Genomic DNA, 15654 nt, shown 5'->3' with positions numbered 1-15654 from the left:
CGTTTTGGTTTCCAGGAAAAAAAAATCCACATCAATACTAGTCTGTGTTTCCAAACAGGGGTGCTGTTCATATGGGGCATTTAGTTCTAACTTGGGAATGAGGGTTCATTTTTTGAAAAGACCTCCCTTTCTCATCTGAAAATCAGTTTCAAATAAATTCATCTTGCTTCTAACCTTCTGAAACATTTGTATGAATTTTGCAACTATTCCCTTAAATCAACAAACTATAGAAAACTAGGTCTACTTTCCCAGGGACCTGCTCACAGATGAAAATGAAAGGGTAACAGAAGATTACTAACTTGTGAACCCAGGTTTATTAGACTGAGTGGTACGGCATCACCCTATTTTCAAGGGACTCAATAGAGTAACATCTCACAGAGAAAACCACACAGCGGTATGGGGACAGCCATCTAATTACACAGACATAAGGAAATGGGAGTATTCCAGGTGAAAACAGAAGAAATATAGCAAAAAAAACAGAAATGCAGCAACAACTTGTTTCAAAGGAAAGGACATGATTCTGCAAGTAGTGAGTTCCTTAAAAATTGAAGCAATCAATCAGCATCCGAACGAGCAACTTCTATAGAGGATTATACAAACAAGTGTAGCTTCTGTGGAGAGTTACCTTAGGTTTGCTTACATATCTGAGCGCATACATATGGGAAGGTGACAATACAAAGTAGGGTGGTGAGCGATGCACAGCACCCACAACTTTATGACAAGCAACAGACTTGGCTTACGTCTAGCCACTATCAAGCAGTCATTAGGGAGAAATCACTTTTCATTTTTTTTGAAGGAGTGTCACACCCAGAAAGGCTCAGGATTTACTCTTGGCTCTGTGCTCAGACATCATTTTTGGCAGTGCTTGGGGAACCATCTGCAGTGCCTGGAATCGAACTCATCAGCCAAATGCAAGGTAAGTGTCTTACAAGTTATGCTACCTTTCTGGTCCCCTCATTTGTCTTTTGTGCTGAGGAACCAAAGGATGATATAATGAAGTGAATAACTAGCTTCTATCTCATTCCAGGTCAACTCACGGTAGCTTTAAATACTGATATGGGTACTGACTAGTTTTTCAAAAGTCAGATATAGGCTAAAATACCAGGATATTCTAACATTTGACTTTTGTAGTAAGAAGTACAAGCATAAGACTCCATAAAATTCTATTGCTTATTTCTGCACCACACAAAGAACAACTATAGCAAAGTGCTTTATTAGTAACTGGAGGAAGCAATGTTTGGTAATAAAACTTAGTAGCTGGTATCATAGCTGAGTGTATAAATCTTTTCAAAGGTAGCAGTTGTTTAAGCTGGCTTTTAAAAACTGGGCTAGTCAACTTCTTAGTCTAGCTCACAAACCTATGCCAGCAACAGTCACTTAAGAAACTACACTTGTTTTCTAACAGCTCCTGACATCAATGATGCATTGATGCCAAAAGAAATGAATGTGTGTCATCAGCTAAACTGCTCTTGCAGGGATGATGCACAATCTGAATCTCAATTTGTAAACATCACCATCTAAAGTGACAGTGTTAGAGGAAAACAGATCAGGGAAGCTTACTAGCTATACTTCCGTGGGAAAACCTTAAACATGTTCGAGATGCAAAACACATTTCCAAAATCACCTTTACTAGAGGGAGCTTCTGCACATTCTTTTCAATCCATTATTTCTTTGAAAATGGGAATATTGCTTATTGAAACAACAGCTAAAGGGAGGTGGCTAGGATTGAACAAACCAAGATGGTGTAACCTCAGAACTGGAAACAGTGGGAAACCACTGCTACCCCTAGGGCCTAGAACACAACGGAGAAAAGCGGCTGGAGACCCTGGCGGATGGGAAAGATGGAGGAAGCAGCATCTGGGGAAATCATCCACAAAGGGACCCGGAGTTCTGCAGAGAGCCAGGGTGAGAGGAAGGGAGTTGGCTTTACTGTTCTCACCTCCCACCCTCTCTCCTGCAAATGCCAGCCTTGGCTGAGCTCAAATAGAAGTCAAGATGGCAAAGAAGTCTGGAGAAGACATTCCAAAGTGGCAAATTTCTGTACTAACAATAAAAGTGTGGGGGCTGGGGAGACAGTTCAGTGGGAAAGGCACGAGCCTTGCATGCAGCTGAACTGGCTTGGGTTTGAGTCCCAGCATCCAGATGGTCCCCTCGCCCAGGAAGAGAGATCCATGAGCACCGATGTGGCCCCCAAACAAATTAATAAATAATAAGAAGATGAAATACAGACAGGAAAAGGAGAAATTTAGTACTCCCTAAATTCCAGTTCTTCCCTAAGGCCATTTTATTGACTGATCATGATTAGGGGAGAGGGCTAGGATTGACACCCCAACTCAGGGTCTACTCATAGCTCTGTGTTCTGAGGTCACTTCTGGCAGAGCTTGGGAAATCTTATATAGAACCCAGGGCTCGCCAATAAATGCTGAGTATGTGTCCCAGCTTTCTGAGCTATTTCTCCAGCCTAAACTATTCTTTGTGTGTGTGTGTGCATGCACACACACACGCGTGCACAGTCCCACATGTACACACAAGTGCACATGAAGTTAGTTTTATTTAAAGAAATTTATTGAGGGAGGGGTGGGGAAGGGAGAAGGAGAAGAGAGAGACAGGGAAAGAAAGAAAGAGAATGACAGTAGATGACTGCAAAGGGGAAAAAGCAGAGGATTCAGGCGCGAATCACCAGAACTGGGAATAAGTTTTGATTACACTCTTAAAGCTATGGTAAAAGAAAACTTTTTACCATATAAGGAAATAAACATACTTGTGTAGTTTTATAGAATGTGATTTCTACCTAAAGAGTTCATAAGAGAGAAAAGAAGATCTGTAAAGAAATAAGATAAGAATATAGGGGGAGTTTATGCAGAACATTTTCTTTTGCTTTTCATCTTGTGCTGATTCATTCTAATACTTACCAAGTTTCTGCTTAATATTTGTGGGTACGCGGGGGCCAGAGACAGGCCTTGGGCAGGGCACTTGCCTGGCACACAGCAGACCCTGGGTTCAATCTGCTAGCAACCATATAGTCCTATGAGACACGCCTGGAATAATCCCTGAGAGCAAAGCCAGAAATAATCCCTGAGCAGTGCCAGGTGTGGCCCCCAAACACACACACACACACACACACACACACACACACACACACACACACACACACACACACACACAGTCTGTGGAAGAAGTGCAGGAACTATTAGTAGTCTTGAGACAAGTATAAAATTATATCTGACATGTCCCTGTTTTGATTCATGCATGTCCTTCAACCAGCTACACATTAATACGGGAAGGGATAACACTTCTTGGTCTTCCTCAGTTTTAGCTGGGGTGAAGGGGGTGGCTGGGACATACTTCGTGGTGCTGGGGCCTCCACCAGGGTCTGGATTGAGTGGTTGCTCCTAACGGTGCTCGCAGAACTGGCCTCAGTCACATGAGGGTAAATGCCTTAAGCCCTGTGCCATCTCTCCGGCCCCTCTAAGTTTCCTTCTTATTTAAAAGAGATCAAAAGGCTGGAGAGAGGGTGCAAGTGTTAAGTGCCCTGCAGGCGACTGAGCCTGGCTCCATCCCCCACAACAGCACACAGCCAGGCACTCCTGAGCACTATGGGGTGTGCCCAAACCCTCTCCACCCACTAGACTGCCCAGAAGGATGCTTAGAATCGGCAACTACTTACCTAAAACTTCGAAAAGTAAAACAAGCACAATTAAATCATTTGTAATCCTTACTTCTTTTTCATGACGAATAACTGACTTAGCTTAACTACCAAAGCATTTGTTTCATCTCTGTTAACTCAGTCGCTCAGATACTCATGATTCTCCCAGATAACTTCTGAGTACGAGGTCTATGTTCCCTAGACCGCTCCTCTGTGTTGCCACAAGGGTCTTCAAAGCACACATAATTAACATGTTTCAGTTTTCCACCCTCCAAACCTGCTTCTCTTCCTCAAGATATAGTCCATTTCATTCTGGCTTAATTCCATCCATGTATCTTTTGTTCTGCTTTAGACTCCTATATTGCTTTCCCAATAAGCCAGGCTTGCTCTTTTTATTGCCCCTGCCTAAAAAGAGTAACAGTCGAAATAACTTGCAGCATGTGTTGAACAAAGAGTGTGTCAGACATGGTGCTATATGCACTTTGCATCTGTGATCTCACTGAATCCTTACCTCACTCTTAAGACAAGTACTATTATCACTACACCAGTTAAAGATGTAGAAACTGCATTCTGAGTTACACAGCTAGTATATTATGTATGTGGCAGGCTGAAAGTTTTAATCTAGTTTGAAGTTTCAATTGATGCCTTCGTCTACCTCCTCCATCTTGGCAAATTCAACATTTCAAAGCTTAGTTTAACATGTTTATATTTAATGAAGTTTTCCCAATCTCTTGGTTGTTTTTTCTTCTCTTATACTCGACATACACATTTGTACCTATACCTTTTTGTTTATGCCCTTACCTATTTACTAGTACTCTTAACAAATGTATTTTGAAATCATACATAGTACTTAACGTAAACTCTCAGCATTCAGCAAGCCTGGACTCCGAGAGACCAGTAGGAAAAATAGACCAAGCAAATAATCTCACAAATACACCATAAAAATCTCAGACGACTATTACTATTACTAGAAGGAGATAAATTCGGATCCAGTAATGAATCTGTCTTCACACATCATGTGAACACCAATGAACACATAACTTTATTTTCCCACTATGAACTTGCTCTTTGTACACACATGCATTGAAGTTGCATTAATTATGGAAAACTATTTATATTAGAAATGTAATGTCTAGGGTTGGAGAGATAGTACCGGAGTTTAGGAGCCTGCCTGCATATAGCCAACCCTGGTTTAATCCGTGGCAATACATGATGCCCTGAGCACCACTAGGGGCTCACTTCTGAGCACAGAGCCAGAAATAACTCCTGAACCCTGCTGGTTAATGACCCAAATTCAGCCTCTCGCCACAAAAAATTAAATTTCTAATTGGAAAATGAACTCAAGTTTTTCAGGAGCAAGTTTACGAAATCATTATGAATGAGAAAGTCTAGACCAAAGGCCAGGTGGTCTCAATGTACACTTTCCAATTCAGGAATACACTTGTTCCATTTACTACAATATTAGTTTAATTCAGAATATAGTTCAAGCATGCCTTTACTGAAACTTTATAATCAAAGACAACTAAGAGCTCAAAAGGACAAAATGGAACTGAGGAGTTCTTTTCCTGCTTGTCATAAATTCTGTTGGCTCCCTTTTAATCTCAGAGTATGATTAAGTAATATGTAACATTTACAGGCACCATATTTTTTTTGTTGATTTATCAATGGTTTATAATATTACGGAATATATCATCTTATGTTTGCAATTCTTATCACTCCCAGAATTCCAGTAATACCCTACTACCCACAAGACCCCTCTGCTCATTCCTGTCTCCTCCCTCCCTCTTCCTTTTTATAACTACCATATTTTTCTGGAAATCAGTTTTGGTTTTGCAAATTCATTTGCTTAAGTAATTCACAATGTTTTAAATTGAGTTGTTTATTTATGTTGGTGTTTAGTGCCATAGTTCTTTGTATGTTTGGGGTATTAACCACTTGCCAGATGTAAACAAATATGTGAAATATTTTTTCTAAAGTTAGTACTCTAACCAAAAACAGTAACAAAAAGTCTCTCAATGAGAGACGTTACTGGTGCCGCTCGAACAAATCGATGAGCAATGGGATGACAGTGACAGTACTTTAAACTGGCAACTTGCATGCAGGTCAGCCGAGTGCAAGGTAAATGTCCTACCCACTGTGCTAATGCAGAGTCTCTTGCCCCTGAGCCTGGCTGTCTCCACCGGGGCCCCTTGGAGGGGGTGGGTTGAGTTTCCCTCCTCGCCCCAAGCAGAGCCCCCATGGCTGAGAACCTCCAGAACCCAGCTACAGCCATGCTCAAGGCCCCTCTCCACACGTTTGGACGAGCCTCACGCATGAAGGAACTGGCAGAGGAACCCAGGTGTGTAGGACCCGGGGCTGAGATCTCCAAGTCTGCTTGGATAGGGACTGGGCCTCTTCCACCCAGAGCCCCTATTTTCCAGTAGCTAGGCAGTCACACCCAGAAACTAACCACCCCCCCCCCCCCCCCGCCGTGTAATCCCACCAACGGCCAACATCCAGAGACTATAAAACCAAGCTCCTGGAAGACATCTTATAGCCTAGTTCTCCCTCTGGGAGAACCTGGCAAGCTACCGAGAGTTTCCTGCTCGCATGGGAGAGCCTGGCAAACTCCCCATGGCGAATTCATATGCCAAAACCAGTAATAATGCTGGGTCTCATTCCCCTGACTGTGAAAGTGCCTCCAATGTGGCACCATTGGAGAGGACGAGTAAAGAAAGGCTTCTAAAATCTCAGGACTAGGAGGAATGGAGAGTTACTGAGACCACTTGAGAAAACTGATGATTAACAAGATGATGATGATGATGATATTTACAAAAACCTATTCAAATAAAACACTCAGAAATGCTCTTTCTGCTTTCAATAATCTAAGATGAGTTCAAAGCATTTCCTACACAAAGTAGTTGTGATATTTTCAAGCACTTTTAACCTGGAATGTCAAGTGCTTCTGACTTGACAACTGAAGCTTTAATAAATAAATAAATGAGCAGTATGTGGATCAAAATATTGTAGTTCAATGGTTCACTTGGGCATTACTGAATTATTCATCACAATGGCTTTATTCAATAAATATAAAATCCATTTCAGTCTGTAAACAACATCACTGGGAAATACTAAGTTGTTCAGACATGTTGGGTATAGCAGTAATCGTGCTTTTCTGTTTCTGTTGCCTTATGACTCAGTGTATTGCACTTGAGGACTGAATTCATTATCACTAACTTCATGACAAACTATACCAATTAGGAACTAAGATGTGTTGCTGGGGAAATTAAATTTTGAACAATACAGCAAACTTAATAATATCCAATGGTTTGCAGGAATGAAGACACTAGTCCTAATTTAGGGTGCAGCTCGGTAATAATGATGGCCACAGCTGTTTGCTGGCGCATCCGTGTTAATGCTCTTTTTACTCCTAACACCCAGACAGGTATAGGCATGTAAATCAGGTGGCTAATGTGAATGCAAGAATTGGAATCTAATGATGGAAAACGTTATGGAAATCTTTTACAGCACAGTGAAAAGTGTTGTTCTGAGAAGTGTCTCCTAGAGTAAAGAACACCACCATTTAGTTCCTTTTTTTCCTTTTTTTGGCACGGATCTCCTCTCCTTCAATGTGAAGAAGAAAATAACAATAATGGCCCCTAATTTTGCTGTGCTTTGTGTTTTGGATAACTGCTTAATAGTCTGCTAATATTGAGATTTTCATCTCCCACCTATTCCCATGACCAACAACACTTGTTCTGCAAAGATTTCTTAGATTTAATATCTTGGGCTCGGAGTGATAGTACACTGGGTAGATAGGAATTTTGCCTTGCACCTGGTGGACTCAAGCTCGATCCCTAGCATCCCATATAGTCCCCTGAGCCCACCAGGAGTGAGCCCTGAGTGCAGAGCCAGGAGGAACCCCTGAGCACTTCCATATGTGGCTCCCTAAACAAACAAACAAACAAGCCCCCCCACTCAGTCTCCTATATTTGAGATTTTGATCCACTTGCCCCTATTTTCATTACTACAACCAATTACTAGCCACTGGAGGAGGCTGGGCCATTTGAAATGCCAGCAGAGTAGCCTTGGTTTACTCAGAATCATAATTATACAAATATAAAATATTAGTTTTAGTTTTTCTGTATTTCACTCTTCATACATGTGTGCTGTGATAAATCATGCTCATCACTACATGATATGATTATTTCATATGAAAAAGTTCTATTTAACATTTTACTAATGCTATAACTGCATTTTATTGTAACTAATCATTTTACAATGTTTAAATATTACTCAATTATTTCTACTTTGATCAAATTATGTCTACATGTTTTAATTACTATAATTTTAAAGATCTGAGTTAATATATATTTACAAATAAAGATAAGTTTTTATAAATATGTAAGCTATGTAAGTTATAATGTTAGCAAATTTATCATTCTAAATATAATTGATAAAAAAATCAAGTATGTGGGCCGGAGCGATAGCACAGCGGGTAGGGCGTTTGCCTTGCACGCGGCCGACCCAGGTTCGATCCCCGGCATCCCATATGGTCCCCCAAGCACCGCCAGGAGTAATTCCTGAGTGCAAAGCCAGGAGTAACCCCTGAGCATCGCTGGGTGTGACCCAAAAAAGCAAAAAAAAAAAAAAAATCAAGTATGCAAAGTTAGAGAATGACAAATCCTTCTAAAACTAGCAACTGCCTGACACAATCAGTAACACTGTTGGAACAAAAATAATTTAAGGGGCCAAAGAGTAGTACAGGGGTTAAGGCATTCGCCTTGCTTGCAGCCGGCTGATTCCCATTTAATCCCAGCACTGCACATTTTCCTGGGTACCATTAGGGCTCGCTCCTGAGCACAGAAGCAGGAATAGCTCCCGAGCACTGTATGGTTTGGCCCATTCTCCACCACCCATCAATAAGTTACATTATAACCTAGGAATATAAGAGTCAAAAAGAATTCTATAGTTATTAAGTCAGCACTCCTTATCATTCTATCAGCATTATTTTACTTACAAAAAATATAACTCCAAAATCACCTTTCCAACAAAATAAAGTTTCCTTACATTTATGCTTTAAAGAGACTACCTTTGTACAAAACTGATAAACAGAAAAGTTAACCATGAAAACAGAGCAGTTTGATGACCAGTTACTCACTAAGAGGCTTTGTTTTACTCACAACGACTAGCTCATCAGTGCAAAGGGAGAAGCTACTTACTAAATATGGTTCCCTCAGAGCTACAAAGAGTAATGCAGCCAGCACTGCTTCCAACACACACGAGAGGGGCACAAAACTTACCTTGAATGGAGATGACTTCAAACAGCCTTTGAAACCACTCCATCCTGCCATTCTGCTGTAATGACAAGGATGAAAACTACTGCCACAGGCCTCATCGTTTTTCTGTTTCATTTACTGTTAAGTATCGGAACTCTTGCACATTAGAGTCATCAGGTGAGTTTCAAACTTTGCAGGGCAATTGCGGAGTGAGCCGAGAAGCTTCTCGACTCTGCTCAGGTACAGTCAGGGCTGTGAATCAATGATTTGCCCCCCACAATTGGCACTATCTTCACTTTCCCGACTGTCTTACCCTCCTGAAGCATCCTCTAAAATGATCTTTTCCGTAATGCCTACAGAATTAAATTCAAACTTCTGAGTATTGCAGCAATCAGCAGGATCCACTCTCAGCGGCTCTTTGGCTGTCTCTCCCCGGTCTTCTCACAGGTCATTGTTTCTAAGATGTCTGACCCAGTGTCTGGACCTAGGCACTGAACTCAGAAATGATTTATAGTATTTATCTGCTTCTTTGCCTAGATACCTGCAAGTTCTTCCCTGACTGACATCCTAACCTTTTATCCTCTTCTCCTCTCCTTTCTCAGAGTCCTTAAAGCACAGCTAGATTGTTTTGTATATGTGTGTGAAGGGGAGTGGAGGTGGGGGAGGGGCGGCACTATTGCAGGCGGAGATGGAGCTTTGCTTCTTTTACTGTTTTTGTTTGTTTGGTTTTTTTTTTTTGCTAATCAAACTGAATTAGCATTGCAAAAGTTATTGTGTCATTTAGAGCTAGATCACATTTGCCTCTGTAACCTTAAACATAACAAGGTACTTAGCAAATGCTGGCACTGTTGAAGGAATTGCATTTTTTTTTTTTTTGGATGGCTGAGGGCACACTTGGCTGTGCTCAGGGCTCACTCCCAGCTCTGTGCTCAGGGTTCACTCCTGGCAGGCTCAGGGGACCACATGTGGTACTGGAGATTGAATAGCTGGTTGATCACATGCAAAGCAAATACCTTGCCTGCTGTGCTATTGCTCTGACCCAGAGGAACGGCATTTTGTATGGTTTCAATAGTTACTGACATACCCACAGAAGAATACTAAAATGAAATAAAATAAAAATTCAAGTTGTATTAAATATCTAAAGATCTTTGTATCCTGCACCTTTTTTTTTTTTTTTTTTTTTTCGCTTTTTGGGTCACACCCAGCAATGCACAGGGGTCACTCCTGGCTCATGCATTCAGGAATAACCCCTGGTGGTGCTCAGGGGACCATATGGGATGCTGGGATTTGAACCCAGGTCGGCTGCTTGCAAGGCAAACGCCCTACCCGCTGTGCTACCACTCCAGCCCTCATGCACCTTTTATCCACTCTGTATTCCATTATTTTCTCAGGCCTCCCAGTGGTACCCAATGGGGGTCCTGGGTTCACTTACAGATTCTCCTAACTTGATCCTACCACTGAATGTAAGGGGCTGAGGATGTGGTGCTGCAGTGCTCAGAGACCAGCAGTGCTGACAGAGCCCAAACAATAGCCCACACAGGTAAGGTGTCTGCCCTAAGTCATGTACTATCTTCTTCGACCCTTAGCACCTATTTAACACTCAGTAACACAAATGACAATTGCTCTGAAGGTCAGGCATTCAAATGAGGCTACCAAAGACAAATTAAACCCGTGAAAAGTCAAAGAAAACCATTTAATTAAATCCTTGAAAGTGCTTTCTTATCATCAGTCTCCCAACCGGTACATGCTCAGAACCACAACTAATCCATACTCACCTCAGGCTCTGGGAAGGGAAGGAAGCCCACTTATGCCCACCACAAGTTGGCCAAATGCGGCTGCTCCCATCACGGGGCAGCCAACCCACAGCTTGGGAGAATGTGCTTACTTTGTATTTGCTCTCCGATCTGGAAGGGGTGGGGATGTGTCCTTTTTTCTTGAAGGTTGTAAAGTGCTTGCACTGAGGACATGGCTTGGTGCTAGAATCAATACGGCCAAGTTCCAAGAAGTATTTATATTTGATGGAGTCTTCATGTGTTAAGTTATAGATGACTGTGGTTTCTTCCAGGAATTCAAAACATTCTGTGATAGGGCATTTGATTTCCACTTGGCCAAGTTGAACCTGGTGGAGAGCAGAGAGGAGAGAAACAAAGGTCACCGATTGTTATGCAGCTCTTTTTCATTTCCTATACTATTGCTTATTTCGTGATAATGGTGAAAGATTACTGCCACTTTTCAAGATTCCTTACATTCCAGATGGCAAGTGCTTAGGGGTACCTATATTAGATAATACCAAATGATTACTCAATGCATACTTCCAAAATGACTTACAGCATGTTTATGTGTTCACAGACAATTATATTGGTGAACTCAAATGTAATTACATCACTGGCTCGCCCAAGCAGCAAATTACCCCATCTGTCTAGAAACTGCAGAGTGTGGGAGCACAGAGACAACCCGCCAAATGGAGAAACACCTAGGACGAATGCGCTTCTGATTTTTCAGCACTACTCATACGGTACATTTCACTTTTTAAAAAGGACAAAAATAGGAAGGAGCTTTGGTACAGTATACTATACAAGAGTTCAATTCTTCACCCAGACTCTTCCATGTAAGGAACAACTGCATAATAGTTCTTAAGTCTTCTTAAGGAAGATCAAATAAATCCCAACACTATAAAAGCAAACACAAGAACCTCATGAAATCTGGTTTCTGGGATGCTGTTTAGAAAATGGGTATCTCCTCAGAATCCTAGAATTAGATTAGGAAAGAAGAGAAAGATAGACTGACACCCCAACACTTGACATTTGATGAGGGATTCTAGATGTGGCAAGCGTTAAAAAAAAATTACATGTGGACAGAGTTAAAATGTTTTTAATGAAAAACCAAAACCAAACAAGAAAAAAAACAACAACCAACCCCTCCCAGGCTACTTTCAAGTAAGAAATACCAGGTGTTTTCCATAGGCAGTGAACAAGAATGCTTTCTGTTCATGGCACCGCACTGCAATCCCCTGTTGTTTATCCCTGTGTGGCAAAGGGAGGTACCTAACGTAGCTCTGGCCAACAATGCTAAACCTGTTCTTTCTCCCATGAGTTAGCCTGACATTCTAGGAAGTCAGACCTCACTGACCTTCCTAAGAAAAGCCCACTGTGAAGACGGACACTGGAAAGAGCCTTCTTACAAGGAGCAATAAAAACAAAACACCTACCCGCAAAATCACTTTTAACTTTACTGTTTATTTCTCGTAAATTTGAAGAAAAGTGTCAAGAAGTTTCGGCTAAGATTTCATGGAGATAATATATTTAATGCCATTAAAAGATGAGACTGACTTAGCAAAATCTTATTAGTACTGATTTGTCTAAAGTAAACTGCTACATAATTTAATGCTGATTGTACAAAACATGTCCAGAGAGGTTATTCAAATACTAGCTTTAAATAATGATTGTCTACTTTTTTATGAGTCTCCATACAGCCAAAATTAAATTTTATTATACTTTTAATAGTGTTACAGAAATGTTATTACAATACAGGTCACATTTTAAAATTATTTTACCTATATCAAATTAAGAAGCTTCTGTACTGCAAAGAAATGAAGACCAGAATAAAAAGACATCTTTCACGTGAGGAGAAAATATTTACATACCACTAATCTGACAAAGGGTATATCAGATTATATAAATCAAAATGTATAAAGCACTGGTAGAACTTTACAAGAAAAATAAACCACACCATCAAAAAAATGGGGAAAAGAGATGAAAAGACACTTCCTTACAGAAGTCATACAGAAAATCAATAAGTATATGAAAAATGTTCCACATCATTTGTCACAGGGAAATATAAATCAAGATAACAGTGAGATTATCACCTCACACCAGTGAGACTGGCACACATCAAAAGGAATAACAAAATGTGGTGGTGTGGATATGGGGAAAATGACCTCACTCACTGCTGAATTGAGCTTCCATACAACCCAGCAATACTGCTTCTGGGAATGTACCTGAGAGATGCCAAAACACACTGCATAAAAGTCATCTGCACTACTATGTTCATTGCAAGTACTATTCACAATAGCCAGAATCTGGAAACAATGCTAGTGATCAAGAATAAAGATTACATAAAGAAACTATGGTACATCTACACAATGAAACACTATGCAGTTCGCAAATCTTTAAGTAGATCATGAACCATGAAAGAATAATAAAAATCTAGTTCAATATATAGCACTGCACTGCAGCACTGTCGTCCCATTGTTAGTCAATTTCCTTGACCAGTAAGTCTCCATTTTGAGACTTGTTACTGTTTTTGGCATATTGAATATGCCAGGGGAGCTTGTCAGGCTCTGCCGTGTGGGTGGAATACTCTTGGTTGCTTGCTGGGCTCTCCGAGAGGGATGGAGGAATCGAACCCGGGGGTCGGCCACACATACAAGGCAAATGCCCTACCAGCTGTGCTATTGCTCTGCCTCTTTACTTACTTTACTTAGTAATTCTAGAAATTTTAGGTACTAAAAGCCTCAGGGATCAAATAGAGCACTGGTAATATAAATTTTGCAACCAATTTTATAACTCTAGAAACTCATGTTTAAACTAAACCATTACTTTATTTGTTAATTAATTTATTTATTTGCTTTTTGGGTCAAACCCAGCAATGCACAGGGGTTACTCCTGGCTCATGCACTCAGGAATTAACTCCTGGCAGTGCTCAGGGGACCATATGGGATGAAGGGAATCGAACCAGGGTCGGCCTTATGCAAGGCAAACTCTCTACCCACTGTGCTATTGCTCCAGTTCCAAACCATTACTTTTTGAACCTGTTTTCATGTGTCATAATTATTCCAACTTACAAGATTTTATAGGTCAAATATTCTAATCCAATGCAGATACAAATATGTACATTGCCATACAGCATAAGACCTTCGAACCATCAATTTTTATCAAACACAAGAAAACCTTTTTTGAACTTAACTTCAATAGTTCTTGTACCTTAGTTATTTCAAATCATGAGCTTTCTTCTACACCAGGCACTTTTAACAATTCCACAAGAATACAAACATGCTTTCAGACACAGAAAGAGGCCCTTAGTTTTTACCAAACTTTGATATAAGCATAAGAAAACATTTGAACTGCCAATGCTTATAAAAAAAAAATCAGAAAATTTTATTTTGATGTCTTCTGCCTCTGTTATTTGTAAAGCAACCCTAAATTTTTATTAAGGTTATCTCTGCACTGTCTCACAAAGCTCTTACCTCTCTGCCGCTTTTGCCTCTAGCTCCAGACCCTTTCTAAATACAGGTCCTGGAGCTGAGAGAACTTCAGGGAATCAAGAAACTGTTAACTTTTTCCAGTAAGATCTAGATTGAGAATTTCTATTTCTTAAACCTTTTAAATTGCTGGGTTGCACACTTCTGATTTCATAAAACCTGGCGCTACAGTTCAATATCTAACTTAAAGAGTGTGTACATCATAACTGCTTATTCTTACAACACTCTGATGACATCTGTAGAGCCTAAGTGTGACCCAGAAACTTTGCAAGTGGCTACCAGTAACAAGACAATCTTAGCATGAAGCAGGGAGAGCACCCAATCAGGTGAGTGCAGGGCAAGAGATGAGCACATAGAGGTGACCTCACTATTTGGGAGCTTCAAAAGCTGCTTCTTGGAAGAAGGAAAGTTTCAAGTGAGATCTTTAGATTAGCAGTACCCTGTAGCCAAGGTAAAGGTGTTTACAGCTGTTGGAGTTAAGCGCACATAACTGGAACGACTTGCATGCTATCCTAAGGTACGTGCATCCTAATTTAGAGATCGTAACCTTGGAGGAACTGAAAGATCAGTAAGAGCAAATGTACTATTTTAGAAAGATAAGTCTGAACAGATGAACTGGGGTCATATTACAAGGGTAGAATGTAAAGCCACCCTAGGATTTTTATTGTTTTTCCTATGAATACAGAAAACTCCAGTATAAGGAAGACAATTTCATTTCACATAGAAAGGGTTTCCATGGTCATCTCAAGTGACTCTTATTTATCTAGGAATGAAATGAGTCATTATATTTTGCTTTCGGGTCAATGTTTTAAGCTGGTCACCCTTCCGTGTTATTTACTTTTACTACATAAATGATTCCATGGCAGAGCTCGGCAAGCTCCTAGTGGCATATTCGCTATGCCAAAAACAGTAACAATAACAGGTCACATTCCCCTCTCCCTGAAAGAGCCTCCAGTAGTTGGGAAAGACGAAAGATGAATAAGAAGAGGCTGCTAAAATCTCAGGGCTGGGACGAATGGAGACATTACTGGCACCTGTTTGAATGAACAACAGGATGATAGTGATACAGTGATACTTAAATGATTCACGGCAGAGCTTGGTAAGCTACCCATGGTGTATTCAATATGCCAAAAACAGTAACAAGTCTCACAATGAAGACATTACTGATGCCCTGCTCCATTCCATGAACAATGGGATGACAGTGAGAGTGCTACAGTGCTACATAAATTATTACAATGTATCGATAATCTCAGAGCCACAGTCAGGGCTCATAGAAAAGGAATAGAGGGCTGGAGAGTGCAGGGCTCAGTTACAGCGCTTGTCTTGCATCCTGCCAGAGCCCTGTTCATCCCTAGCATTTTGTATGGTCCCTTGAGCTTTGGTAATGGATCACTACTGAGCATGAGCCAGGAATAGCCTCTGAGCATCTCCCTATCCCCTGCCCCCCCCTCACCCCGAAAAGGTAAATGCAGTTTAGGTACTAGAACAAT

The 15654-nt window shown here is 40.8% G+C and overlaps 1 protein-coding gene across 2 annotated transcripts in view; it reads right to left on the bottom strand.

The window, feature by feature from the left end:
- Positions 1–15654, bottom strand: part of RNF217 (ring finger protein 217) — a 123405-nt gene that overhangs the window by 37679 nt on the left and 70072 nt on the right. For both annotated transcript variants that reach the window (XM_004614017.2, XM_055135926.1), the window contains exon 2: positions 10790–11023. In XM_004614017.2, the coding sequence (XP_004614074.2) occupies positions 10790–11023 (234 nt within the window). The remainder of the gene's footprint in view (positions 1–10789; positions 11024–15654) is intronic.

Source organism: Sorex araneus, chromosome 4, assembly GCF_027595985.1.
Source record: "Sorex araneus isolate mSorAra2 chromosome 4, mSorAra2.pri, whole genome shotgun sequence".
NCBI classification, from domain to species: Eukaryota; Metazoa; Chordata; class Mammalia; order Eulipotyphla; family Soricidae; genus Sorex; species Sorex araneus.
The sequence above is the reverse complement of the archived record's forward strand: the minus strand, read 5'-3'. Positions and strand labels throughout refer to the sequence as shown.